Source organism: Corvus moneduloides, chromosome 18 (assembly GCF_009650955.1).
Source record: "Corvus moneduloides isolate bCorMon1 chromosome 18, bCorMon1.pri, whole genome shotgun sequence".
Lineage (NCBI taxonomy): Eukaryota > Metazoa > Chordata > Aves > Passeriformes > Corvidae > Corvus > Corvus moneduloides.
In genome coordinates this window covers 9,952,180-9,980,024 of record NC_045493.1, presented here as the reverse complement: position 1 = coordinate 9,980,024, position 27,845 = coordinate 9,952,180, and the positions used below count along the sequence as shown (strand labels likewise).

General features: G+C 55.6%; 1 protein-coding gene across 1 annotated transcript in view; it reads left to right on the top strand.

Annotated features, from left to right (window-relative positions):
- The window catches only part of MYO18B (myosin XVIIIB), a 53,967-nt gene that overhangs the window by 20,830 nt on the left and 5,292 nt on the right, over positions 1-27,845 (top strand). The window contains exons 22-41 of the mRNA XM_032128343.1: positions 196-324; positions 580-723; positions 1,884-1,973; positions 3,220-3,339; positions 3,445-3,553; positions 4,168-4,292; positions 5,579-5,733; positions 6,052-6,175; positions 6,790-6,984; positions 7,095-7,205; positions 7,881-7,985; positions 10,120-10,266; positions 13,476-13,589; positions 13,991-14,107; positions 14,812-14,895; positions 15,723-15,860; positions 16,072-16,257; positions 23,140-23,273; positions 24,236-24,277; positions 24,987-25,148. Of these exons, the coding sequence (XP_031984234.1) occupies positions 196-324; positions 580-723; positions 1,884-1,973; positions 3,220-3,339; positions 3,445-3,553; positions 4,168-4,292; positions 5,579-5,733; positions 6,052-6,175; positions 6,790-6,984; positions 7,095-7,205; positions 7,881-7,985; positions 10,120-10,266; positions 13,476-13,589; positions 13,991-14,107; positions 14,812-14,895; positions 15,723-15,860; positions 16,072-16,257; positions 23,140-23,273; positions 24,236-24,277; positions 24,987-25,148 (2,531 nt within the window). The remainder of the gene's footprint in view (positions 1-195; positions 325-579; positions 724-1,883; positions 1,974-3,219; positions 3,340-3,444; positions 3,554-4,167; positions 4,293-5,578; positions 5,734-6,051; positions 6,176-6,789; positions 6,985-7,094; positions 7,206-7,880; positions 7,986-10,119; positions 10,267-13,475; positions 13,590-13,990; positions 14,108-14,811; positions 14,896-15,722; positions 15,861-16,071; positions 16,258-23,139; positions 23,274-24,235; positions 24,278-24,986; positions 25,149-27,845) is intronic.

Genomic DNA, 27,845 nt, shown 5'->3' with positions numbered 1-27,845 from the left:
TACCTGTCAGAATCCACTGCCAGTGGAGGTATCCATCCATCAATCCATCCATCAATCCATCCATCCATCCATCCCCACAGTGGGGGGAAAGGGGAGCATCCCAAGGGAAAAGTTTTGAGGAATTGCACCTCGAGCAGGAGAAGGGAAAGGTTTCAGCCCCCAACCTGGGGTGTGTAACCTGTTCCTTGCTGCCAGGTGTTCCTGAAGCCGGGGGTCATCTCCAGGCTGGAGAAGCAGCGGGACAAGCTGATAGCCCAGAAGATGACTCTGCTCCAGGCTGCCTGCAAGGGCTTCCTCAGCCGCCAGAAGTTCAAGAGGTTGAAGGTACCCATCCCATGGGTTGGGGATACCTGAGCCCACCCAGGTCAGTGCTGCTGGGGTATGGCCCAAAGCACCCAAATGACAGCTCTTTCGAGCTCCTTTGAAGGGTACCAGGTTTACCATGAGCCATGAGATGCTGTGCTGCCATCCCTGAGCTCCTCTGCCACCCTTCCCTCTCCAGCCTGGTGTCCCAGCCCGGTCCTTCCCAGCGGTCCCAGTCATGGCTGGGTGAGGGTCATTGCTGCTGTGTCCCCACAGATCCAGCGCCTCGCCGTCCGCTGCATCCAGAAGAACCTGGTGGTGTTCCAGGCAGTCAGGCACTGGCCCTGGTGGCAGCTGCTGAGCCACGTTCGGCCCCTGCTCAGCGTTAACCTCGCCGAGGAGCAGCTCCGTGCTAAGGAAGTGAGTGCCAAGGGTTGGGATGGGATGGGATGGGATGGGATGGGATGGGTGAGACAGGCCAGGCCAGGCCAGGCTGCTTTAGGGGCTCTGCCAGGTGGATTGGTCAAATTGGAAGTCACTTCTGTGCAGGCAAAGATGTTTTTGCCACCCTCCAGACGTTGCCATCTGTTCTTAGCGCTGCAGTTTTTGCCCTGTGTCACACGTTCTGCAGGGCTGTGAGGGAGAAGTGGCTTCTTCCTTAGAGGGACAGGAGCAAACACACCACGTCCCCACAGTCAAAGCCCATTCCAGGGTTCTCCCACTGCCTTCTGCAAGCTCCAGGGGCTGTGTCCCCTGAGCCAAACCCCTGGGAATGGGCTCATCAGCCTGTGGGATGCTGGAAGATGAGCATTCAAACATCTGTGACAGAGGGGACTCCACTCTCTACTGTCCCCAGTGCTGTGCCGGCATCCACCTGTGTTGCCCTGAGTGATGGGAGATGCTAATGGACATTTTTTGATACAGGAAAGGCTCCTTTCACCCCTCTGCACCATCTGAGATCTGTGCTAAATTCCTAGTCCATCTTCCCTGGAGTCCTGCTCCTCCTGTTGCTTTAGTGAGGTTTTAACAAGATGTTTTCAGGCTGGTTCAGATGAAATAAAAGCTGCCCAAACCTCTGTTTTTGTCTCCAAACCCACCTGGGATCCATCAGGCCCCATCATCTGTTAACCTCTGTTTTTATCACCGCTCTGCACGTTCTGCTCCTGCTCAGTGTTGGACATCAAAGCAGAACAAGGCTGCGTGGAGCAGCTCCTGCTGCCTGGGAAGGAATCACAGCCAACACCGTGCCTTTGCACCGTGCTGTGATACCTGCCAGGGCCCTGGGACGCTCCCTGGGCATGATCCAGGCCCTTGGCTGTTCATCCCAGGCTTTTGAGGTTTACTGCTGTCTCATAAAACATGCTCTACACATACCAAAGCTGACATTCCCTCCGATGGAATTCATGTCAGGAGCTGTAGTCCCGGCAATTTGCAGTGAGCAGCCTTCAAAGTTGCCTGGTAAATTTTATTAATAAGGCAGCTATGTCCCTTCCACTTATTTTGAACAGAAAACAAGGTTTTCATAAATAAACCGAGGATGCTGGAACTCTCTGTGCGTGTTTTTTTCCAATCTTCCCTAGGAGGAGATGGCGGTGCTGAGAAGGAAGCTGGAAAAATCCGAGCAGGCGTGCAGCGAGCTCAGACAGACTACAGAGAGTCTGGAGAGCAAGGTACAGCCCCAGAACCTCTGGTACAGACCCCAAAACCTCTGGTACAGACCCCGAAACCTTTGCCACAGCCCTGTTTGGCCGGGTTGGGAAAGAAGCCAATGGACAGGAGCACCAGTTCCATCAGAGCAGGAGAAGCCATGGGCAGGGGCAGATGCCAGGGATAGTCCTCTGGGCAGGACTCCGGACAGGCTGCAGTGTCCAGCTGCAGAATTCCAGGCTGGCATCACTCCAGGCTGCCCAGAGAAGCTGTGGCTGCCCCATTCCTGAAAATATCCAAGGCCAGGTTGGACAGGGCTTGGAGCAACCGGGGATAATGGAAGGTGTCCCTGCCCATGGCAGGGGTGGAATGGGATGAGCTTTAAGGTCCTTTCCAACCCAAAGCATTCCGGATTTCCCTGATCCCAGCTGGCTGCTGGTCCTCTCTGGGTTCTGCTCTCGGATGCGCAGCTCCCGTGTGATTGTGCCTGGGATTTTGCCAAGCACCATGAGGAGAAGGAGCTCCCAAGGTTTCTATAAATACCCTGGGCTTTCCCAGCTCCCTTGGCTGCAGCAGGGCTCAGCTGGGTCTAGGCTGCAGCTCTGCCTCATGGTGCCAACAGCCCCCAAGGCCAGGACCCTCCTTGTCAATGGGAAGGGGGTAAAGATGGTAAAGATGATTTTAGTTTAAGCTCTTTGTTAAAGGTGAAATCACCCCCATGAGGCTGGGAGTGCTGAGCAAGGCGACTGCCTCAGGGCAGACCTAGGAAAACACTGTCTCCCCAGGGAGAAAAATCCTGTGGGATTTGCTTACTGGGTTAAACTTGTGAGAACCCCTAAGGAGCTGGTGCCTGCACTATGTGAGGTGCCTTAAAATGCTGTCAGACAGCAGGAAAGGAGCGTTGGAATGCCGTGTTTTCCCGTGGCCCTGCTGCCTCTGCAGCCCCTCGCTGGGCCGGCTGAGCAGGAAGGACCATGTGCCCATCTGCTCTGCGGAAAATGGAATTGATTTTCTGGATTAATAATTCTCCCCTTCATTCATCTGCTCCTGGTTTCAAAGGAAATTTAATGTAATCAAGCAGGACAACGGAGACACGTGCTGAGCCCTGCCTGCAGCGCAGTGCAGGCAGCTGCCAGACAGGAGCCTGGGCTCCTACTGGTGACACTGGTCACTGCTGGTGTGCACTCCTAGGAACAGGCAGAGCTGTCAGGACTCTGGGTGGCTGTGGGATGGCAGAACTATGCCCAGACTGATGCCCTGCTCCCCCAGATCATCGACCTGACCACGGAGCTGTCGGACGAGCGGTACAAGGGCGATGTCACCTGCCAGGCCCTGGATGGGGAGCGGGCGGAGCGGCTGCGGGGCACCCGCGAGCTGCAGGAGCTGCAGGTACCAGAGCCCTGAGCCTGTGACAGTGGCCGTGCCATCCCCCTGGCACTGCCCTCCTGAGTGCCCCAGAGCCAGGTAGAGCTGCTCCCTCCCTCCCTTCCCCAGAGCAAACACGACCAAGTGCAGAAGAAACTGGAGTCGGTGGAGAAGCAGCTGGAAGAGGCCCAGCAGCTGGTGCAGCTGCGTGAGATGAAGATAAGTGGCTCTGGAGGAGGTAGGGACGTCCCTCCGGAGGCAGTGCATGCTCTGGGCATCCAGCCTGACCTGTGGGGCCACAGAGAAGAGGGCAGGGGTTTGTCCCCCCCAGTCAGTGCCACTCTCCAGCCCCAGGCCTCTCCAGTGTGTTCTGTCATCCTGCATTGCTCGTCCAGCGGGAGCTGGCAGTGACAGCTCGGTCACACTCAGCTCTGGGACTGGCATGGGGCTGGTGGTGCTGCCAGGGACTGTGCCCCAGGGTGCTGCTGGCAGTGCCTCGCTTCCCCACTTCAGGGTGGGTCTGAAGCAGGTGTGGAGTGAAGAGGACGCTGCTGAGGCACGGACGGGGTGGGATGGGATGGGATGGGATGGGATGGGATGGGATGGGATGGGATGGGATGGGATGGGATGGGATGGGAGGTGGTGGGATGTGGCAGGATGAGCTGTGCCTGAGGCAGGGCGCGTGTTCTTTGTGACCGGGGCAGCCTTGGGCACACAGAGCAGAGCCATGCCCTGTGAGCTCCGTGCTGGCGTCGGTGCCTTGTGCATCCCCCTCCCTGCCTGCAGCAGGGCCACGGGGGCTGGTCAGGCCCCAGCACCCACCCTGCACCCCTGGGTGTCTCTCCTTGGCAGAGGATGAGTGGCAGGTGAGGTTTGACTGCGCCCAGACCGAGATCGTTTTCCTGCGGAAGCGGCTGGCGCAGTTGGAGGAGCGGCTGGAGGCCGAGCTGGGCACCAGGACAGCGCTCGAGCAAAAGGCAAGTGCTGCCAGCCCAGGAGGGGCCAGGGACCCCGAGGGAGCAGGGCTATTCCTGGAGCTGGTTGTCCTCTTCCTGCTCCCAGGAGCTTTGCAGGGCTGAGCCTCAGCATTGCATCTGCTTCTCATTGCTGCTCCCACCAACCAGGGGAAACCAGATATTTTCTACTGGTTTGAGCTTCAAAAATCACTTTTGTATAGCAAAATCCCACCTTGGTCAAATGTGAGCGTGGGCAGAGGGTGGGGAGCTGTGGGCAGGGGATTTTTGGTGGTGGGGCTTGGTGCTGCTCTGCCTTTGGGATCTGTAAAGGGCTCTGCTCCCCTCATCTGCCACACAAAGAGCTGCTGGTGGAAAGAGCTGGCAGCTCCTGAGCTTTGCCCCAAGGAAGGAAAAAGCCAATGTGCTTCCCTGAGCAGTGCCTGGGAGCCAGGTCACTCCCCATAAGGACAAAACAAAGAAATAAAGATTTCTCATGGCACATTAAATAGTAATAAGAAAGAAGCTGAGTCTTAGGAGCTTGGGTAAAGCGAAGCAGCCCATTTGCTCTCCGTTTGGAATTACAGGCTTCATTAACGCAAGATTTTGCTTATTTAAAGTCATTCCTTAACGACTCCATTCCCTGGCGTGGGAGAGCTCTGCATGTCTGTCCCAAACACAACGGGAATCCATGGGGATTCCAGTCCAGACGCTGCTTTTTGCAGAGAAATGGGATCAGGCACAGCCCCGTGGTAGCTCTGCTGACTCAGCAGGGGGGGCTGGGATGCTGCAGGCTCTCGGGAGGGTGCCTGGAGCTGGAGGGGTCACAGCACCTCAGGTTGTCCTTATTTAGTGAAAAATCGCCGGGTGAACCTACGCCGGGGACTGAAGCAAGGCTGAGTCCTGGTGGGGATCTTTTCCAGGGGTTGTGCGCTGTGGGGTCAGTGGGGTTCCTTCTCTGTGGGTTGTGTAGGGTCCATGGATTCAAGAGTCCCTTTTCTGTGGGGTGTGTGTGCCATAGAGTCTATGGGGTCTGTCCTCTGCGGGGTGTGTGGGGTCCATGTGTCCCTCCTTTGTGGGGTGCATGTGCCATGGGGTCCATCCTCTGTGGGGTCCATGGGTCCATGTGTCCCTCCTTTTTAGGGTGCATGTGCCATGAGATCTATGGGGTCTATGAGATCCCTCCTCCATGGGATATCTGTGCTGCGGGGTCCATGGGGCGCACGTGTCCATCTTCTGTGGGGTCCGTGGGCTCCATCTGTCCCTCCCCCGGGGTCCACGTGCCACAGTCTCTGCCACCCCTCCCGCAGCTGGGCGAGGCGCAGGCCGCGTGCCAGGCGGCGCGGGATGGGGCGCAGCGGCTGCGGCGGCGGTGCCAGCGCCTGGCCTGCGAGCTGGAGGACGCCCGAGTGCTGGCCGAGAACCAGCAGAGCCGCAGCCACGAGCTGGAGAAGAGGCAGAAGAAGTAAGGCTGGGGGGAGCACGGGGAGGGCTGGGGGTGCTGGAGCAGGAGCCAGGGAATGGGGAGGATTGGGGTGCGTGAGGAGCTGCTGCAAGGGTGGGGTTGGTTTCATCTCTTTCGGCTGCTGGGAGTTACTTTTCCATCCCATTGCTGTGTGACTGACACGTGGTCTGATCCCACACTGGGCTGGGTTGGAAGGCATCTTAAAGCTCATCCAGTTCCATCCCCTGCTATGGGGGATGGGAAGATCCCCCTTCCACCCAGAGTGCTCCAAGCCCAGCCCAGCCTGGCCTTGGAGAGGTGACGGGTGTTCCCCTCCAGGTTTGACCTGCAGTTAGCCCAGGCCCTGGGGCAATCTGCCTTCGAGAAGAGCCTCCGTGAGAAGTTGTCCCAGGAGAACACGAGCATCCGCTGGGAGATGGGCAAACTTCAGCAGAGCCTGGAGGTGAGAGGAGACCCCACTTTGCTGCGTTGTGCCCAGTTTTGGGAACAGCTCTGGGAGCAAAGCCATTACCTTTGCAATTAGAGCAGAGGCAATCAGGAAACTTGATTCCAATTTCTTTTAGCACAGCTCTGTGTGTTTAAATCACTTTCCTTCCAGAAGAAGGGCTGTTGCTATGTATAAGTGATCCCCATCCCCTGATTCAGCTAATCAGGGCCACCCCCCATTTTCACTGGGGTCACTTGTGCTCTTCCTCACATCCCTACCCTCAATCCCACCTTTGGGAAGCTGCCAGTTTGTGCCCCGTGGGATGGGGCTGCATCAAATGCCACCGTGGTGGCAGGGGCACGGCTGCTGGGGTGGGGGGGAACCCCCAGGGCTGCTGCCAGCACTCCCAGGCAGCGGGGGCTGCAGGGAATCCATGGGGGACACGCCCAGGGGAGTGGGAAGGTGAGATCAGGATCAAGAGGGAAAGGTAGGGATGGGGCTCTGGGTGTGGGGTGGGGGCTGCCCAACCCCTGCTGCTGCTCCAGGGGGTTGGGATGATGCCACTGGAAATGCTGTGGGTTCTAAGGGTGGGGTGTGAGTGTCCAGGCTCTGACCACTGCTCTGCCCAGCACAAGGAGGCCGAGGTGGCCAGGCTGGACCAGCGGGTGGCCGTGCTGGCCGGCCGAGTGCAGGAGCTCAGCACTCCCGGGGCCACGGACACGGTGCCCGCGCTCAAGAAGCAGCTCTGGGACCTGGAGGGCAGCGCTGCGGAGCAGAGGAAGGAGCTGGAGCGGCAAACGGCCGCCGTCGATCACCTGGAGCAGGTAGTGTGGGGCTGGGGGGCCAGAGGTGTCTGTCCCTACTGGGCACATGGACCCCAGGCCAACACCTTCCTCATCCCCTCGGGGCTGGGTGTCATCGCTGGGTGTTTCAGGTTCACGAGAGGCTGGAGCTGGAGATGGAGCGGATGAAGCAGATCCACCAGAAGGAGCTGGAGGACAAGGATGAGGAGCTGGAGGATGTGCAGAAGTCCTGCCAGAAGAGGGTAGGTCCTTGCTGAGTGGGGGTTGATGCTGGTTGCTCCCCAAAGCTCCCCATGTCCTCCGGAGCCATTCCAGGGGTCCATGTTCCCAGGGAAGTGCCAGGGTGCTGCTTCCCCACCATCATCCCAGCGTGAGCCTCGGTCACAGCCTGGGGGTGCAGATCAGGCTTTGGGGCCGGGGTGAGCCCCTGCCATGCTGGAGGGGCTGTTGGGGACAGTGTGTGAGAGCCACACGTGAAACAGCAGGTGGACCCACTGCTCCCAGTAACACCAGTGTCCCACCAAAGGTGCCAACTCCAGGGCTTCGAGCTTGGGGATGATTTGCAGAAAATACCATTTCCACAAGGCCATGAGGTTGGTGGGTGCAAACACAAATTCCAGAGCTGCAGGGGCAGCCCTTGGGCATGTCTGGGTGTGTGTCAAATAGCCCATCCAGTCCCCAAAGTCCTGCAGGTCCCTGGAGTGCTTCCCCTCTTCCGCACTGGCACTGCCAGGGGTAGCAGGTGCTCCAGGGGACAGGGGCCATTCCTGGTCCCCAGTGCTGGCTGCAGAAACCTCGATGCACTCCCTCTCCTGGGGAATGCCACGTCCCCACCATGGCAGTGGCTTTGCCCTGCTGGGACATGGGGCTTTGAGGGGTGGCCGGGCACTGAGCGTGGCTGGGTTTCTCCCACACAGCTCCGGCAGCTGGAGATGCAGCTGGAGCAGGAGCACGAGCAGAAGCAGCTGGTGCTGCACGAGAAGCAGGACCTGGAAGTGCTCATTGGCACCTTGTGTGAGCAGGTAAGGGGACAGTGCCCTCCCAGGGGCTCCTTCCTAGGCCATGTCCTGCCCTAAAAACAGGAGCGGGGATAAACAAGTGCAGCCGGAGCAGCAGCCATGCAGCTGCCCACGGTGCTCCTGTCCCTCATCTCTCCCAAATGCCAGCCAGCCACAGCAGGCACTGACATCTGGAGGTGTTGGGACTGCAGGGATCACACAGGAGCCACGTGGTCCCACTAAGGACCTGCAGAGAGGAACTGTTCCTTTTTGTACAGGAGAATTATCCAAGCAGGGGGAGGCATCTGCTTTTTGCTGGTGTTTGATCAGAGTCAAACAAGCCAGGTCTAGCACTGGAGTGCATCCAACTGCCTAGAAAAGCAGTTTATCCAAGCCTGCTTGTAGCAGAGGAATTATATCCCAAGCACATTTAGTGAACAAATCCTTTTTCCCTCTCTGATGAGTCGGTGGCAGCAGTTGGAGAAAAGCACACCGTGTTCTGCTCCTGCTCAGTCAGCAGGTGAGGAGCTGCATGCAGCCTCCAAGGGCAGCCCTTGGCATCACCCAGAGGCCATCCCAGAGCTCTGGTGGCTGAGTGAGGTCACCACCCGGCCCTTCCCCTAGGGATGAGGGTGGCACCAGCTCAGTGTCACCGTCTTGGTGGTGCTGCACCCCAGGACTCCCCAGAGGATCTGTCCTGATGCCTCCTGCCCACCCTCATGTTGGCACGAGCTGGATTTCACCATTTCCCCAGCCCTGGCAGTCCTGTGTGTTCATTGACCGGGATGAACCTGGGATCTTTGCAGCACCGGAATGGGGGGAATATTTCAAGTAGACACAAAATGGTCTGACGAGGTTTATCCAACACAACCCTCCCGGCTTGGAAAATGTTTTGGGAACTGTCACAATAAATACTGCTGTATCAAAGCAGGGGATTATTACAACAGTCCAACATGTCCTGCTTGTTCGGTGGAGGAGAGCTGAGATGGATGAGGAGGCAGCAGGAGCTGGGGGGCGCCTCATGAGGAAAGGCTCCTTGTCCCTCCAGTCCCCAGGTGTTGCCCTGGCAGCCTGCAGCCCCCCAAGGGCAGTCCTGGTGTCAGGGAAGGGGAGATGGGAGTGCGTGACACAACCACAGTTTGGCAGCAGCTATTAAATCAAATCCTGGCTTTGTCACCTAAAAATCCCGGGCTGCAGTGGCAGGAGGGGGCAGCTGGTTCCAGCCACGGAGCCAAATTTATCCCCCGTGGTTGTGGACAGAACCTGAGCAACAGGAAAATGATGTGAGCAGTGTCCAGGATCCAGCTGGCGGGATGGCAGGAGAACAGCAGTGCTGGTGCTGCAAACACCCTCTGGTTTGCAGAGGCGAGTTCATTAAAAAATGGGAAGAAAACAGCCAACCCAGAAAACTAATTAAGGAAATGGGAGATGCCAATGATTTCTGGTTCCAGCAAATTCCAGCCAGCTCTAAAGCAGGCTACAAGGTCAAATCCACTCAGTTGATATTAGCCAGTGAAAAGAGGAGAAGGAAGGGGTTTGAAAAAAGAGCCGTGGAAAACAACCTAAATGGAAAATGTTCTTATACTTCAATTACGCTGAAATCAAGCACTGAAACCATGTCCCTGTTTATTTGGTGGTTTTCTAATTCCTTTATCCCTGTAACCATGGTTGCTCTCTCCCTCTCTCCAGGGGGGGAGCGTAGAGGGTGGGCTTTTTTAAGATGCTCCCCACAGTTGTGTGGCCAGGCTGTCCCTCTGGCCACAGGGGTGGTCACTGGGGAGGGTGTGGCCGATGGAGACCAGGGGTGGGCAAATGTTTTCGGAGGAGCAGCTCTTTGGTGGGGAAAAATATGGAACACCCCAGAGGTGTTCAAGAACCAACTGGACATGGCACTCGGTGCTCTGGTGTAGTTGGCAAGGTGGTGATCAAATACTGCACTCAATGACCTTGGAGGTCTTTTACAACCTGAGTGACTCCGTGATTTCTCTGTGAAAACAGTAGTATCTACTCATTATTACTCAACATCTTCTTGCCTCACAACCTCAGCATCACCAAAATACTCCTAAATTGCGTGGGGAACACCTTGGGGTGGGTCAGAAGGGCCCGATGGAGGTTTCGGGAGGCATCAGGGCTCAGACATCCCCTGTCCCCTCCCCAGATCGGCCACCGTGACTTCGATGTGGAGAAGCGTTTGCGGCGGGACCTGCGGAGGACCCGCGCCCTCCTGGCCGATGTGCAGCTGCTGCTGGCGGCCCCAGCAGAGCCCGGAGCCAGCAGCCAGGAGCTGGAGCACCTCCGCAAACAGGTAGGGAGGGGGAGCTGCGAGGAACATTCCCAGCTCTCCCGGTTTGACTGAGCGCTGACACCCGGGCGGGCGCCGCCGAGAGTCTCCTTGTAAGGAGCACTTCCCTGTAATTAAGCCAACGGTGTTGGAGTGTTTTTCCCTTTTTTCCCTGTTAATTACCTTCTGTTTGGTGCGTTTCTGTGTGTCTCATACGGCCGGGCTGGGGCGGCGTTGCCATAGGGATGCTGGAAGCGGGAGAGGGATCTGGGGGATTTGCCGTGGTTTGAGCGCCCTCAGCCCTGGCTCAGCGGTGCTGAGTGACCTGGGCAGCGGCTCCAGCTCTGTGCCAGCTTGTGCCACCACACTGGGGACAACCCCAGCCCCAGGGTGAGCTCTGGGTCCTGCAGGGTGCCCTGCCACGGGACAGGGGTGCCACGGAGCTGTCCATCCCCTTGTGGGCTGTGTATCCCGCAGTGCCAAGCAAGGGCTCAGCAAACGATGCTGGTCCTCTAAAACCACTCGGGAATTAATCTGTTCTGCACATTTCCCCTGGAAACAAACGAATCTGGAGGCACGAGCGATTCCAGCAACATCCAGATATAATTGGGAGGGTCGTTGTGCATAAATTAACAGCTGGGAGCAGCAGCTGTTCCCACCTGTGCCGAGGGAGAAGGGGAAGGTGAGCTGGGCCTGCTGGAGCCAGCGCTGTGTCCGTGCCCATTCCCGTGTCCGTGGCCTTACCTGTGTCCATTACCTGGATGTCCAGGGCAGGAGATGGCCATGGCCAGGACAGGCAGTGGGAATGGCCATTTTTTGCACTCACGTGTTCTCTCTTAAATGTTACTGACCCAGCGCTGTAGTGCTGCACTTGGTTAATCCCTCAATATTTCCCAAATCCCACTTGCGGGCTGGAGAGGTTGCACTGTCCCTGCTTTTTCCCAGTCCCTGATGGGAGGAAATGTGGCAGGACTCTGCTCTCAGGTCCCTTCCATGTGCTGAGCTGAGGGACCTACATCGATGCTGAGGTGCTTCCTCTGCCCATCCCGTGGCCATCCCGTGGTGTCCAGCCCCATCTCTCTGGGGAGTGATGCCCAGTTGGGGAACAGAACTGGGGAAGTAAATCTTTACTCTCTAGAGTAAAGTCATAGGAAGAGCAGCTGAGGGAGCTGGGAAAGGGGCTCAGCCTGGAGCAAAGGAGGCTCAGGGGGAACCTTGTGGCTCTGCACAACTCCCTGACAGGAGGGGGCAGCCGGGGGGGTCGGGCTCTGCTCCCAGGGACAGGATGAGAGGAAACTGCATCAAGCTGTGCCAGGGGAGGGTCAGGTTGGACATCAGGAGGAATTTCCTCATGGAAAGGGTGCTCAGGCCTTGGAAGGGGCTGCCCAGGGAGGTTTGGAGTCCCCATCCCTGGAGGTGTCCAAGGAAGGGCAGGATGTGGCACTCAGTGCTCTGGTCTCATGGATAAGGGGTGATCAGTCAGAGATGGGACTCGATGACCTTGGGGGTCTTTCCCAACATAAATGACTCTGGGATTCTGGGATTCTTGCTCCCTGCACAGCCCAGCACCCACAGCAAGGCAGGAGGTCACTCTCTCTCCCTGTGGTGCCATTCAGTCCATCCCTGGCTCCCTCACTCCACAGCCTGTGCTCAGCTGCCTTGTATTTGGGGACAAGCAAGCGGCCTGGATTTTGGGAATGTGGAGTTTTTGCTGTGCCACCAACACGGAGACTCTGCATGTGTTTAAAATGCCACATGATTATTCTGTCCTTTAAGCTGAAACAATTTCTAATGGCATTCATGACGACTTTCTCAAAAGCCAGTGCATCCTACCAGCAGCCCACGGACTTGCACGAGAAGAAAAACTTTGCTAAAATGCTGTATTTCCGTTAATCAAAATCCATATGGCTGGAAGTGCAGCATTGTTTCTTAATAAGGCTGAGGCATCCATTTTATGCAGGTATTTAACAGATGGTGTTCACAGCAAACTAATGTTGTTCCACAGTTCATACATTATGCATTTTTTTGGGGGGAATTTCAATTTATTCTTCCCAAGTGGGAAAATTCCATTACACCGAGTGAAGTGGAAGCTGATGTTTAATGAAGGGTCCTGGAGGTGCTTTTCTATCTGACTGAACTATCAGGAGTTTGGTGGGAATTGTGGCAGGGAAGAGGCCGCTCCAAGGGCTGACTGTGGATGCAGCTGGACAGGTGAGAAAGTCCTCGGCCATAAAACCAGGAGTTGACCTGAGTGGCATCTTCAACTCATCCCAGCAAAGCACAGAGACTATTTTTCAGCTGATGGAAGAAAGTTTTTCTTTCTCTAGTGAAAGGTCTCAATCTCCTCAAACGGTGGAGGGAAATGAGCTGAGGATTGCTCCAGTTGTAGTATTCCATGATTCCCCCGTTTCTTTTTCCTTTTTATTTTCCTTTTTATTTTTTATTTTTTTTTTTTTGAGAGAGAGAGATAAAAAAGGAAGTAAACCCTAAGGAAACAGCCTAAAATTCTCAAACTCTGGCCATGGTGTGCAGCTTTTCCCGTTGCTCCTGGGAACTCCACAGGGAAACCAGGACCAGGCACAGGAAATGAGCAGTGAGCGAAGGGTTTAGTTTTCCATAAAGGAAAGAAAGGAACCCCAGCGAGCAGGGGAAGGAACTGGATGTTCAGGTACAGCCTACGACAACTCCTCCGCCCGGGCAAGGGGGGAGTTTTGGGGATGACGCTGCAGCTTCCAGATGTTTGCAACCCATTGAAGATCGCTGTGATCTTAATGGCTGAGCTATGAAACCCGAGAGCACATTAGCGTTTATAAATGGGATCTTCCACGTGTATTTGCAAATGCAATTTACGCCACGTGAAAAGCCCATTTGCAAAGCCCCGAATCGTGAATTGCTCTAATCAGGAATTACATGTAATTCACATAATTTTGCAAATTAATGATCCCAGCTCTACCTCACCGAGGCAGAGGGAGGATGTGCCATCGAGGCACTGGCTGCTGGACTCACCAGGACTGTCGGTGGCGTTGGGGTCTGTGCTGGGAACTGCCAAGGAAGCTTTGCTTTCCCTGAAAACCAGGAGCAGCGCAGGTTTAAAAGGTCGAGATTCTGTGCTCTTTAGCAGGGAGAAAAAGCTCTGTGGAAGTGGAAATACACGTGGCTGTGTGGCACGGGGACAGCACCATCAGCACGTGGTTTCTGCTCCTTTAATGATGATCCCCTGCAACTTTTCCCAGCTGGAAGAGAGCGAAGCAAAGTGTGCAGAGGCCCAGAGATCTCAGCAGACAGCGGCCCTGGAGCTGGAGAACCTGCACACGGAGCTGGAGACCCTCAGCAGAAGCAAGACCCTGGTGGGTTGCTGGAGATGTGACCAGGGCAGGGCAGGTGGGAGGGCACAGTCCCACCTCGGGGGGTTTGGCAGCAATGGGCAGCTGCTTGCTTGAATCAGCCACTACCAGAGCGTTTAATAAATCCCCTCGGAGTGTTAATTACACCGTGCAGGATATTTACAAAGTGTCCGAGCGTATTTACTAAGTCTCCAAGGATGTTCACTGAAATCACTCGGACTGTTTGGAAACAGCAGCCCACGGGTGGTTCAATGGGTGGATAAAATTCCTGCAAGGGAGCAGCGTCCCGTGGTCCTGCTCTGCCTCTCCTGTGGGTTGGAGGCTGTTGACAGCACATCCCAGAGGGGATTTTGTGGGTTCCCTGTGGGATCCGTGAACCAGTGGTCCTGTGGATCCTCCTGCAGGTGGACGAGCAGCTGTTCCAGCTGCAGCACGAGAGAGCTGACCTGCTGAAACGCATCGATGAGGACCAGGAGGACCTGAACGAGCTCATGGAAAAGCACAAGGCTCTGATCGCCCAGGTGGGAGCTGGGGCAGTGTCTCCAACCCTGGGAGGGCACTCAGAAAGCCCTGCAGGCTGGCACAGAGCAGGTGGTGGCCCCTGGGGGTGCACAGGGGGTGGGGACCGCAGGACACAGATGCTGTGATGAGGAGGGGGAGGCTCACGGCTGCGGCTCTGCTCACCTGCACTTGAGAGTCTTCTTCCAAGAGGTGTTTTGCCTTTAGTTTCAATACTTGGGGAATCCTACAGCTGCTCCTCTGGGTCATTTTTTTACTCTTTCTTTCACCGTTTACTCATGCAGAGGTTAAAAAGTGCTGCCAGACAGCCCTGGGGCTTTCAGTGCCACACCCAAACTATGTCAGGCTCTCCCAAAGGATTGTACTGGGAGCTGAGGGACCCCAAAACTCCCATGGGAGAGGGGCAGGCTGGCCAGACTGACAATTCCCAGTCTGGTGCCCCTTGCAGAGGTGTTAGGGATCCGGGAGCTTCTGTCTGGAAGGGTCCTGAGGACAGAGATGACAACACAGTTTCTGTCCTGATCCACAAACACTTCTTTCAAAACTTAAGGAAGCTGCACCGAGCTGGGAGCATTAAGCTCCAGGAGGGCAGTCCAGGGGCAGCTCACCGTCTCAGTGGCAGGAGGTGCAGGCAGGAACCAGCCCTCTGCTCCAAGCCCTTGCTTCTGATCCCGCTGCTCTCACTCCCAACTTTCCGTTTCCACAGTCGGCCACAGACATCGCTCAGATCCGGGAGCTGCAGACGCAGGTGGAGGATGTGAAGAAAGAAAAGCAGAGCCTTCAGGAGAAGGTAATTCCTGCAGAGGAAGCTAATTCCTGTAGGAGAAGCTAATTCCTGCCAGCCTGCGGCACCCCTGCTGAAGAGTGGGAGCGCTTTGGGCTGGAGAAAGCTTTTCCTGGCCGAGTTCTTGGGATTCACAGCCTCGCTTCTCCCTCCTCTCCAGCTGACCCCAGGGCTGCCCTGGGGTGGGCACCAGCAGGGGCTGCACCCCCTCGCCTCTGTGGCTGTGCCAGCCCTCCTGGAGTGATGGATTTAATTTTAAACACATGAGTAATGCCATTAAGTTAAGTGCTTTATTGGAGCGTGGCTAAGCTGCCCGAGAATCAGAAGCGGGACTCACTCGCTCCCTCCGAGGTGGAGCGGGTGGTGCTTTGGAGATAGGCCGGATAAAAGGAGACAAATTCCCATAGTTCTAGGTCAAATTCAAAATCTGAACCTGAGCTGTACCGGGATCACTAAAAGAGCAGTTTCCTTTGGAGATCCTGCTGTAAGAGCTGAGGAAACAGCTTGGCCCAGGCAGCTTTCCACAAAGACTGTGAATTTTTATGCCTGCTGTCCTCAAAGAGTCTGTGAGAAGAGGAAAGCAAAGGAGCCCCGGACACGTGCCCCTCGCCAGCAGGTTCTCCATTCAAAGCCACACGTTGGTGTCAGGCCTGTGCCGTGTGGCTTTAACAGCAGGGAATTCTTTGGGAAGTGAGGGCAACGCTTGGCCACGGTGCCCATCACCTCAGGGGCCAGGAGAGGCCCCCAGTGCATGTGAAGTGTTCAGCAGAGGGGTTTGGGGGTGTTGGCATGGTCAGGGCTGGGGGATGCTGACACAGCCCCTGCTCTCCCAGCTGCAGGCAGCTCAGGCCAGGGCGGCACAGCTGGAGCAGTGCCCGGCCGAGCGCTCCATCGTCAGCCGGCAGGAAGCCCGGATCCGGGACCTGGAGAGCCAGCTGGACTTCCAGGCCGTGCAGATGAAGCGTTTTGAGGTACCCCCTCCTCACCAGGCAGGGCAGTGCCACCAGCATGGCTGTGGGGACAGGAGCACCTGCGAAGGGCTGGGAGGGACAGGTGTGGGCTGAGGCAGCCCAGATGGTTCGTGGCACTGCTGCTGTGTCTGCGTGGGGGTTTCTGACAGCCAACAGTGGCTTGGTGCTCGCAGAGAGCTTTCTAACACCTCACCCTCCCCTCGCACCCCAGGTGCTGGTGCTGCGCCTGCGAGACAGCATCATCCAGATGGGAGAGGAGCTGGAGAAGGCGGCCGAGTCGGAGGCACGGGAGAGGGAGAACAGCAGGTACTACCAGAGGAGGATGGAGGAGATGAAGGCTGACATGGACGAGCTGGTGCAGAGGGAGCTGGAGTCCAGCCGCCGGCGCATGGAGCTGGTGAGGGGGTGCTGCTCCCGGGGTTTGGGTGGTCCCATGGTCAGGGGGGTTTTGCTGCAGACCCCTCATAACCCCTGGGTTGGCCTGAGGGCCCCAGAAAAGTCATTTTCTGTGCGGTGCTTTGTGTGCTCTGGGTCTGGGGATGGAGCTGTTCCCTGTGCAGGTACTCCCTGTGTCCTGGGCTGCTCCTCTGGGAGGAGCAGGGAATTGCTTTGCGTCCCTCTGCAGCCCCAAACCATTGAACCAAAGCTGTCCTTGAGGACCCTCATGTTGCCTTTCTCCATGGCTGGGCTGGAAGCCTGGACAGTCCCTCTGCTCCACGTTTTTTTTGTGGGAAGGAGGTGGCTTTGCCTGCTCCTCTCACAGAAATGCAGTTCACGTGTGGATGTGGCACTTGGGGACACGGTTTGCTGCTGGACTTGGCAGTGCTGGAGTAACGGTTGGACTGGATGATCTTGGAGGTGTTTCCATCCTAGATGAACCTATGATTCCAAGTTGCTCAGGTCATTCCTGCAGCTCCTCAAGCTGGTTCTCCTCATGCCAGGCAGAACCACGGTGGGTGGGAAATGCCCCGGTGCTGCAGCAGCCCCTGAGTGCTGGTCTCAGGGCTGGGTGTGCCAGGAATCAGCCCAAGCACCAGATCCTCTTGGAGCTCCCAGCTTTGCCAAACCACCCCCGTGGCTGCAGCTCAGACGGTGCCAACCAGCAGCTAAACCCGCTCTGAGCGAGCAGAGCCCCAGCTGGGTTTGGAGAGCAGCAAAAATAGATTCACCTGCACTTTCCAGCCCTTTCCCAGTGTCTCTTTTTCATGTTGTTTCTTCCAGTAATCCAAGGGAAAGCCTCACTCCCGAGCGGTAATTGAAAGATATTGCAGTTCTGCTGGCAGCAGGACCTAATTAGGAGCAGTTACTTTATCAATAATCTTTTATTTAGCAATCAAGGAGATTCCAGCATTTATTCTGCCCCGAGGCTGCCAGCCTTCCCAAGGGGAATGGTGTGAATGATTCCCAATCCTCTGCCTTCGCCATGGTCAGGCTTTGTCCTTGCTCTGCCAGGCTGAGCCCTGAGTGCTCTGGCTCCCCTGGGCATGGAATGAGGTTGCATCTCTCAGCCTCTGATGCTCTGCAGAGCCATGGGATGGTGGAGTGAGAGGCTGTGCTGAGGAGCCACGGGCATGCCAGGCTCCCTGATCCTGCTGCTTTCCCTGTGGGATTGAGGGATTGGTTGCTGGGTGTTGGTTGCAGCTCTGCTGGAAGGGCAGTGTTTGGAACATGGATGCTCTGGCTGTTGGAATAGGGGTGGGATCTTTTGCTGTATTTTTGGGTTTGTGCCTAGGTTTTTAGAAGCTTTTTGAATGTTTCATGTGGGGATGTGAGCGACGGGTGAAGGAAGGAACTTCCTGGCACTCTTGTGCTCTCCCATGTGAAGTGTGCTAAGAGGTCTGAAAGGGATTTTAGGGGCACCGCCCTCAAATACGACACAAACCCCCATAAACAGCTGAATCTGTAAGGCAGAACTGAGGAGTGTGGGGTTATCCAGACACTCAAATATTTGGGGTTATCTGGCATCTGCTGGAGGAAGGAGCAGGTGGGCTCCCCCAGACGCACCTCCCCATCCCGGCTTCTCCGTGGTGATTGTTCCACGGGAGCTGGCTCCGTGGGCACGGCCACAGCCAGGGACTGCTGTGACATTCCTGGGAGCAGAGGCATCCCCCAGACTGTGCGTTCCCTTCAGAGCAGTTAAATAAAACATGGGGCAGGGCTGTGATTGAGGAGCCTGGCTGAGCTTGTCGGGAGCCTGGTGGGGAGCATCAATAGTTAATAGGAAGCCACTTACGGCTCTGCTCCTTCTAAACTCCCCATCAATTATAAATCCAGCGTGAATTATTCACTTGACATTACTTAAGTCATGCTCTGCTCCTAACAGTTTTTTTTTTTACTTTTTATTTAAATACACGGTGGTGGGGTTGTGGACTTGCCACACACTGTCGAGGTTTAAGGAGGGACAAATTTCTTGCACAGACTGGGTTAGAAATCCTGTCTTGTTTCACAGCTGCTGCCTGTAGATGTAGTTATGTATGGCATACAGATGCAATATACAAAATAGAAGGTATTTTTGTTCTCACAACTCGTATTTATCAGTGGTGGATGCACTGGAAAATCCCATGCCACCATCCCCAGCCAGGCTCAGGGCAGCTATTTCCATCCCTCCCTCGTTTCCCACCCAGTTTAGGGCAGTTGGGAGGCAGCATTGTGCCGTTCAGCAGGGAATGTGCAGTGAGGATCAGGGCTGGGAGCTGGAGAGCTGGCTGCCAGGCAGGTGGCTCTGCCTTACGAATTTTGTAAGAAGGATGGGTTTTGAACACTTTCCAAGCGTGTTTGGTAATGGCAGGGGGTAGGACTTGGCCCTGCTGGTCTCTCTTTGCTCTGGCTGCACATCGAGGGTTTCCTCCCTGGAGCTGGAGCTCCTCTTCCAACAAAATCTGGATCCCAGCCTGCAGCAGCTCCTCATTGCTCAGCTGCTGTGCTGTCACCCAGAGCTTGACAAGCCATCCTCAGTCCCGCTGGTGTCCTCAGACCACGGCAGACACTGAGTCATGGTGAGGAGTGAGGGATGGATTTCCAGCCTGGAGTTAATCCTGCTGGGCTTAAACCCAAGCCGTGCTCTCTGTGTTCATCGTGTGTGCACTTAGGCTCGTGCTTGTCCCCTACACGTGTCCCCTGGTGAGGCTGCAGTGCAGGGAAGGATGGAACAGGGTCTGGGAAGGATGGAGAAGGGCTGGCAGCAGGCGTGGAGCAGGGATGTGGGACGATGAGAGGGTGTCATTGTGTCTGGGACACGGCAGCATCCAGGATTTCTGAGGGAAGGATGGTGCTGGCTGTGCTGCTGCCGACTGAACTGCCTGTACAGCTTGGATTTCATGGCAGAAATCAAGCATCTGGATGAGGGTTCTGGGATGAAAACTCTGGAATGGGGTCCAGCCATGGGCAGGAGCCTCTCAGGTTTCTTCTTCCGGAGAGCTAGGTGCCTTCTTGATGGAATGCCAAGGGAAAAACAGAGGCTGATCCAGCTGGGACGAAGCCCTGGCTGGCCGAGGCACAAGCCAGGGACTTGCTGGGTCTCCTCCTGCCCCTCTGTACCCAGCAGAGCTCCACTGACCCCCCTGAGCACACCACGAGGGCTGGCGGGTGCTATCCTCGAATCAGGTTTCTTTAACGAAGCTGTGAAAATTCATCAGCATAATAATTAACTAATTTTACAGAAAACTGAAGTACAGGTGTGAAGACACTCTTCACAAGTTGTTTTTTTTTTTTTTTTTTTGTGAGAGCCTCAGAGTAAATAACCTTTTTTTTCCCCTGGTTCTTTTGCTGGCAGATCTTTGTGCCCCGGCCCTGCTATGGCCACGTTGTGGAACACAACACAGCCCGAACTCCAGGATTAGGGCTTTTTGCTCATTTTTGCAAACTTTAAAGCTTCTTTTGTTTTTTTGGCGCTTCCAGTGAACTCGAGAAGCGAAGTGGGAGCTGTTTGTGCCTCCAGCCGGGAATGCCACGCTCCCACCCAGGCGAACGCTCAGCTCCCAGCAGGGTCCCAGCAAACCCTCTGATGTCTCTTGTCCCCATCCCTGCCTGCTCCTGGGTCTTTCCAGCTGCTCTTCCCTTAAAGAGCGAATGTCTTTGAGGAAGTGTAACGACAATTATCATCAAAGGCAGCCGGTCCTTAGAGGTGAGGGTGGATGATGGAGGAGCCAGGAGTGAAAGCTCGGCTGTGTACGTGCTAATTAGGGCTGTTGTGATCCTGCTTTGCCATTAAAGGAGTAAATTCCTCAGGAATCCATCAGCACCGGTGGCTGCTCACACACCAATTACACGGTGCTCGCCCCATCTCACTCCCAGCCGTTGGCTGAGCGAATTTTGTCACTTCAAACTTTCTGGAAAACCCGCGAGTTAACGGCTTAATTAAAAATAACAATGATGGATGAATTGTGCAGGTGCGTGCTAAGTTATCCGAAGAAAAGTGATCCAAATTGCACTAATTAGATTGCACTTCGCTCGAGGTGGATGGGAGCGAGCAAAGGTGGTGTTGTCACAGCAGAACCGCAAACAAAAATACGAGGTGGTGATAAGGACGAGGTAGTGATAAGGACGTGGTGCTCGATGCTCCGCGGCGCCGGCCTGGGCATCCCTTGGAGTCCCACGGATCATTTCACTGCTGATTTTGTTTATCTCCTTTTAGCTTCTCTTCCAGTAATTCTGAGACGAAATCAGTTGGGGGTAAAAAAAAGAAACAAACCTCTTAAGAAAAAGGTTTAGAAATTGCCTTCCATGAGGGATGTGCAGAATCTCCTCCCTGGGAGCCCCTGGGCGAGGGCAGGAGTCCAGCTGAGAGCAGCTCGCCGTGGGTTTGCTGAGTGCCAGCCATCACTGAGTGAGCTCCTGCCCCCTTGAATTGGGGAAACCTTTAATCCAGCCTCCCCGTCAGCCAGAATCAACCTCAACCTTCTAGAACCGTGGTTTCTGACCCACCAGCAGAGCCAGTCCTGTGCTCTGGGGTGATCTTTCCCCCAGCATGAATGGGAGAATCCGGTTTGGAAATGTACTCAGTAGCAGGCAGAACGTATATTTTATTTATTGATGATAAAATATACATCAGCCAGGGGTTTTGCACTGGTCAGGCTGGTCCTGCTGTGCATGTCTGACTGGTTTGGTGGAAGCAGCCAGAGATGCTGGTGCCAGGAGGGATTTAATAGCAGAGGATGCTCCTTTCAGCCCTTCAGGTCCAGCTGTGGTGCAGTTTGCCCAATAATATGAGTTTTCTCAACTGATCTATTTTCCCCTTTATTTCTCCCCTTTTTCTGCTCAGAGGAAACAAAAAGCCAGCTCTGCCCAGTGTGAGGGTGTCAGTTCTCAGCCCAGGGACTGTTTGAAAAGAGAAATGCTTCTTGGATTTACATTTAGATAGAAACAACGTGTGTCAGAGGTGTCCAGCAGCTTCCTGCGTGCCAGGGGCCTGGTGCTGGGATGGGCCTTGTCAGTTTGTGTTCTGCAGACAGTATTTTTCCATCTGAAATTGAATTATATTGGCAAAATGATTCCTTTCCCTGAGACAATTGTAGGGTATAAAGAAAAACATGAGGTGTCTCCGTGGGTGAGATTTGGGACAGCTGAGATGTGGGGTGGCATGTGGGGTTGAGCAGTGTCAGCTCCATTTTCTGGCTCACATTCAAATTGCCCCTTGGGTGGCCTGTGGGTGGGGGACCCCAGGGTCACCCACAGTCCCCAGTGTCACCTCAGTGCCTTGCAGGTCCCCTTCCCAAGGCCACCAGCGTGGGTGCCACAAAGTGGGGTGTCCAGGGATGTCCTGGGAGGAGGCAGGTGGGGCCCCAGCTCGGCAGCATCACCTGGGATGGTCCCTTTCCTCTCCGCATTCTCAGTGCCATGCGGAAGGTAGCGAGGTCGGGGGGGACCCCACCAGCCAGGGTGACCCCTCCAGCCCCCAGGACTCGCTGTTTGCTGCTCCCACAGCCATCCCAGGAGATTTCTGTGTCCGTGGCCGAAGGAAGCGGGGCTGGGGTGCTGGTGGGGGGATGCTGCTCTGTGCCTCCCTGCCCATCCCTGTTAATAACAGCAGAACAGAGGAGTGGAATTAAAGGCAGCTACTGAACCATATTTAATTTGTGCCGTATCTTGCAGCTGAGGAGCTGGGTCAATAGAGGCTCTTACCAGCCTGTGGAAGGGCTCAGCTCTTTATCTGGGGTCACTCCCTGCTCCTGCAGCCCCAAATAGCTGAATACAGGCACAGAGGCACCCAGAGCTTGGGGCTCTTTCCTCCTCTCAGGGCTTGGTGTTTCACCATGTGCCCTGTTCTGAGCCCCCGAGCTCCTTGACAAAACACTTCCCTTGATGAAACAGGTCCTTTCTACCTTCTGCCCGAGCCAGGAGGGAAGTGGAGGGCTTGGAGACACCAAGTTTCAGAAAACTTCTGAGCAGCACTGAGGTTTGCACCAAGACCAGCGCGTTCCCAGGAGCCGCTGTGACACCGTGCGACCCAAATGGGGCTGTTTCTTTGCCTGTTTTGATGAACCAAGATGCTCTTCCCCTGGGGCCTGTGTGCCTGGTGATTCCAGGCCTCCCATTATTTACTGTGACAGTGTGCCAGCTCCTGTGCCACGGCCTGTCACAGATCATCCCTCCCCTTGTCACCGCAGCCACGGCGATTTCACAGCTGGCAGCTTCAATCACTGGGGATCTGCTGCTCCCTCCTCTCTGCCCTGGGATGGCTTAGGAGCAGCAGGAAGGGTTCCTTGGAGGAGCAGCAGGAAGGACTTGGAGGGTGATGAGCAGGGGTGCAGGGCCAAGTTGATGTCCTTGGTGTGCAAGGTGGGCGATGCTGGGCCCGTGGAGCCCTGGGGGTTGTGTCAGGTTGTAAATCCTGGGACGGTTTGGGTTGCAGGGACCTCAGAGCTCATCCTGTCCCACTCCCTGCCATGACAGGGACACCTTCCACTAGCCCAGGTTGCTCCAAGCCCCATCCAACCTGGCCTTGGACACATGCCAGGGTCTCCCCACCCTCACAGGGAAGAATTTCTTCCCAATATCCTATCTATTCCTGTCCTCTGGCAGTGGGCAGCCATTCCCTGTGTCCTGTGACTTCATGCCCTTATCCAAAATCCCTCTCCAGCTCTCCTGGAGCCCCTTTAAGCACTGGAAGGTGCTGGAAGCTGCAGTTTACATTCACAGGTGCCGCAGGGCGTGGTGCAGGTAACCAGCCCTGACAGTCACTGGGAGCACTGGGGTGAGGAAGGGGTGGTTTAGCAGTCACCCCACTCGCAGTTCAGGTGCCACGTCAGGTGCAGGCCCTCACTTGGTGTCCCCTGTGCAGGAGCAGCAGCTGGCAGAGCTGGCAGAGGTGAGGCAGGTGCTGCAGGCTGACCTGGGCACCTCCATCCGCCGCATCGCAGACCTGCAGGTGGCCCTGGAGGGGCTGCGTGACAGCGACGACAGCGATGCCGACAGGTGAGAAACGGGGCCTGGGGGGAGCTGGAGGGGTTGTGGGGGACTCAGCTGCTCTCTGGTGGGGAAGAGGCAGCGCTGGGCAATGCCAGGGTGGCTGTAGTTTCATGTCCTCATGCTCACGCATGCTGTGTCTGTGAGCAAAAAACTTCGTGTTAATGGAAGGTTTCATGAAAAAGTGGCACCCTTGAAATCATCCTGTGTGGCCCAGTTTAAAGCGAGCCAAAAGGGTGGGAAACCCCCATTTGTACAGCAGGTCCCTGGCAGCAGCATGTTGGTGCCCCAGCGCTGGGTTCATCGAGAAAATCCTGCTTTGATCATCCCCAGGAGCTGGAGGAGCCAGGGGTGATTTGGGTAGAGGGTTTTACTAGGGAAAAAAATGAGGGAAAAATTCCAGTGCGTTTTTCAGGTGTTATTCCTAAAGCCCTTCAGTTTTCCCCTCTGCCACACAGCTAAAGGGGCATCAAATGGACAAATGGAGACAAAAGAGATAAATGAGCTTAAAAAAAAATAGAAAAAAAGCTGAGGTGTGCTTGTCAGCATTTGCTCTGCGTGGTGATTAAACGAGGGAAGAAGGGTGAGATACAAACCGTGAGCTCAGACACTCCCTGCTTCCCAAAAAAAGGATGATTTCCAATGCAGCTGGTGCACCGGTGGAGGTGAGAAGTGCTTCCCAGCAGGAACGGCAGCTGCTGCCGGCAGGAGCAGCCCTGTGCCGGGGTGTTCTGCTCCCTCCTTTTGCCCTGGGGTCCCGTCTGCATCCGGGGCTGACCCTTGCAGGTCTCCAGCCCTGCTCCCTGCCCCAGCGCTGCAGCTCCGGCTGTTTTGGGAGTGTTCCCCGGCTCAGCCCAGCCCCTGCTCCAGCCACAGCGGCTCTGCTGCAGTCGGTCTGGGAAGTTTTGCACCTCGGAGTGGTTTTGGGGTGCCCATGAGCCATCGCTGACCCTCTCCTGTGGTCCTTGCAGCGTGCAGACAGCGCGGGAGTCGCTGTGCTCCAGGAGAGGCACATGAGTGATCCCGGGGGATGCTGCTGCCAGAGCCTGTGCCTGCCTCTGGCACAGCTCATGGACCACCAGCTGCTGCTCTGAGGGGTCCAGTGGCTGCTGCAACTGCACGGGCAGGGCTCACATTGGCTTCCAGATGTGCTGGCGTTGTGTGCCCCGTGCCCATCGACCTGCTCCCATTCCCTGGGAGCTCTGGCTCTTATCCCGAGGGATGCTCCCAATCCTCTGGACTGTGCTTTGAGAGATGAAGCTGATCTGTGGCTTTGAAGGAAAACTGAGATCCTAAAGGATTTCATCCGCTGCACCTGGTCTGGGGGCTCCTGGAGGGTGGGCTGGGGTAGCCCTGGCTCTGGGGGAGCCCAGGAGTGCACAGGGCCCAGTGGGGTGCCCAGGGTCACAGCAGCTCTGTCACTGCAGCTCCAGCCCCAGGCCTGGCAGGCAGTGCAGGGTTTTCCTGCCCAAGGGCTGCAGGGCACTTGCAAAAGCTTGAGGAACTAATGAATGGCAGCAGCAATGGCACAAGGACCAGGCTGCCTGGAAAGATTTCTTTTTATCTGGTGCCACAAACCAGCCCGAGCAGAGCTCACCAGCTGGAGCTGCTGCGGTGGAAGTGTGAGGACGCCCCGTTCTGTGCCCTGTGTCACCACCACAGTGACCCAGCACCCCTCCTGCCTGCACCTGCAGAGCTGACAGGTCTCTCCTGTCCCCTCAGGGATGCCTGCTCCAGTGTTGGCTCTGTGCTCAGCCTGGAGCCTGCGGAGAGCGTCAAGTCCTGGCCGAGTTCCTCCGCAGGCTGGACGTCCCTGGCGAGTGCCAGCGTGGCCGGGAGCATCTCAGCACCGTCCGTCGGCAGCCGCAGCACCCAGAGCCTGAGGTAAGGCACCCCCAGCCCATCCTGGGTGTGTTGGGGGGTGCTGAGATGTGGGGGCTTCCTCTGGGCTCCCTCGGGATATGCAGGATGGAGCTCAGCAGGACCTGTGGTGTTTAAGGTCAAAGCATCAAATCAAGGAAGGCAGCCACTGCCACGCCAGGATCAGTGAAACACCAGATGAAAGTCACTACATCAAAAACATGCTTCAAGCAGGAAAATATCCCTTGATGTATTCTCTGGAGATAATTTAAAGAGGCAATGCAGCCTATTTGAGGATTTGTATGCCATATGCTTGCTGCTGAGGAAGAGGGATTCATTTCTACCATTCTAATATCAAATATGTTAATTTTTGATAGTGATGCTGACAGGCTGGGAGAGAGCTGGAGAGGGGCCTGAGCACTTGCACAGCCCAAATGTCTCTGTTTGGCTCTGTGGGTGCCCAGGTGCCCAGCCTGAATTGGTGCCCACCCCCCAATCCAGAGAAAAACCCCATTTCCAGGTCACAGAGAAACTGGTTCTTTGTGTTTCATGTGTGAAACAATCACGTGGGTTGAGTTTGGAAAAGCATTGTAAATCAGGGTGTGGGGCTGCATCGTGGAGGGAGGTGGTGGGGATGGAGGAGTGTGTCAGATCCCCTTGGAGGCTTGTGAGGGCAGAGATGGAGCAGGGATGGAGCTTTGAGTCCTGGGACAGGGAGCAGAGTGGGCTCCAGAGAGAATCATCCCTCTGTAGGCAAGGTGGAAAAGGTGCCAACAACCCAAACTCAGGGTGGGCAGGGCTGGCAGTGCCCCTGCTTGCAGCCCCTGTGACTTGGGGCCTCCCCACCCTGCTGCTTTCCCGGGGATTGGTCTCTCAGGACACCCATCGCTATTTTTGCATCGCTATTTTTCCTGTTTTTCTCCCCATAACCAGGGCAGGTGCCAGGCTGAGGCTGGGCACAGCTCACTGCAGCTCCCAGCTGCTCCCTGCTTGTGTTCAGGTGTGTAGGTAGATGCTCCAAGGCGATGGAATTTGTCAGGAGCACAGTTGCACTGCAGACATTGGTATTAATCTCCCTGCTCCCATTCTGGCAAGCTCTGCCCCCCACCTGCCTTGTACAGGAGAACTGCTGTTGTCAGAACTGATGTTCTGAAGAGCAGGAAATGCCTTGGGTGAGCTGGAGCAGTTCGTGGAGGTACAAGGCAGAGTCTAAGAACAGTCAGGTAGGGCAAAGACCTGTGGGGAGATCACAGAATCCTGGAATGCTTTGAGTGGGAAGGAACCTTAAAGATCATCTTCATTCCAACTCCCTGCCATGGGCAGGGACATCTTCCACAGACCAGTGATGAGTGGGAGCCCTGAGAGCAGTTGGCTGAGCTCACTGGGACCCTGCACAATAAATAAGGCCCTTCCTAAGTGCTGCTGAGGAGGTTTTGGTCCAAATGACCCAACTCTGATCGTTAATGGGTGACAGAAAGACAGGCATTGTGGCTAATACCTTATTCCTGAGCTGAAACTCCTCAGACTCAGAGTAAAAGACATGCAGGCTTTCAGGTTGGACATCAGGAGGAATTTCCTCATGGAAAGGGTGGTCAGACATCAGAAGGGGCTGCGCAGGGAGGTTTGGAGTCCCCATCCCCAAGGGATGCCTGGATGTGGTACTCAGTGCTCTGGGCTGGGGACAAGGTGGGGATTGGTCACAGCTTGGACTCGATGCTCTTGGAGGTGTTTCCCAACCTCAGCAATTCTGGGATTCCGGGGTTTGCTGGGCTGCCTGTGGCTCTTGTGAAAAGCAAATTGTCCTGAGCCCTGGCCACAGTGTGACCATCACCCTCCATCCTGGGGCTTGTGAAGGGGCAAACTGCAAATGCTGGTGTGGGAGCTGTGTTTGGCTGCAGCTCATCTAAGATGGAAATAGAGCGAGGAGGAGATGAAATGCAAACAAACAGGAGACGAGACTGGAGGTAATAAAAATGAGATCAGGGAAACGAGCTCTTCCTTATTAAGATTCCTTTGTCTTACAGAAGCACCCAGTAATGAAAAACGAGTCTTGCTCGTGTTGGCTGCTCAGCACCACATCTGGGGTGTTTGCTGAACAAACAGCTGCCAAGAGCCAGAGGAGAGTGGGGAGCTCTTATCACCCGTGTGCTTACAGGAGGGAGAGCTTTGATTAACGTTTCCTTTAATTCTCTGCTATTTAAATGGCTGTACAGAACGCTGGCCAGCAGAGCTAAGCCTCCGTAAATATGACACAGCACAGAGTTGGAACAAATACGATTTTTTTTTTTAATTAAGAAGCCAATTTAAAAGTTTATGTATTTATTCTGCCCCTTTCCAGGCAGGTTAAGGTCGTGCTGTGATGGGGGATTATCCAGAGGTGCAGTCAGGGAGTGGATCCACAACCCAGGATCTGCCTTTCCATCCTGCATCCCACAGCTGTGGCATCACCCCAGGATCACCCTGGCAGCAATTCCCCTCCCACCTGGCTTCACAAAACCAGGAGCCCTGGTCCCAAGGCTGCTGGGGATCCAACACGTTTATTTTTAACCATGATTGTGTCAAAAGCAAATCATTACATGGGGAAACTGGGAGCTGTTGAGTAGATGATAGTGTGACAAGAAAATCCTCTTCTGACAGAAATGAGGCCGGTGTCCCTTCCCTCCCTGAAATGGAGCTGTCTTGGCTTTATTTATGAGCTCCCAGGAAAAGCATCCCAGCCAC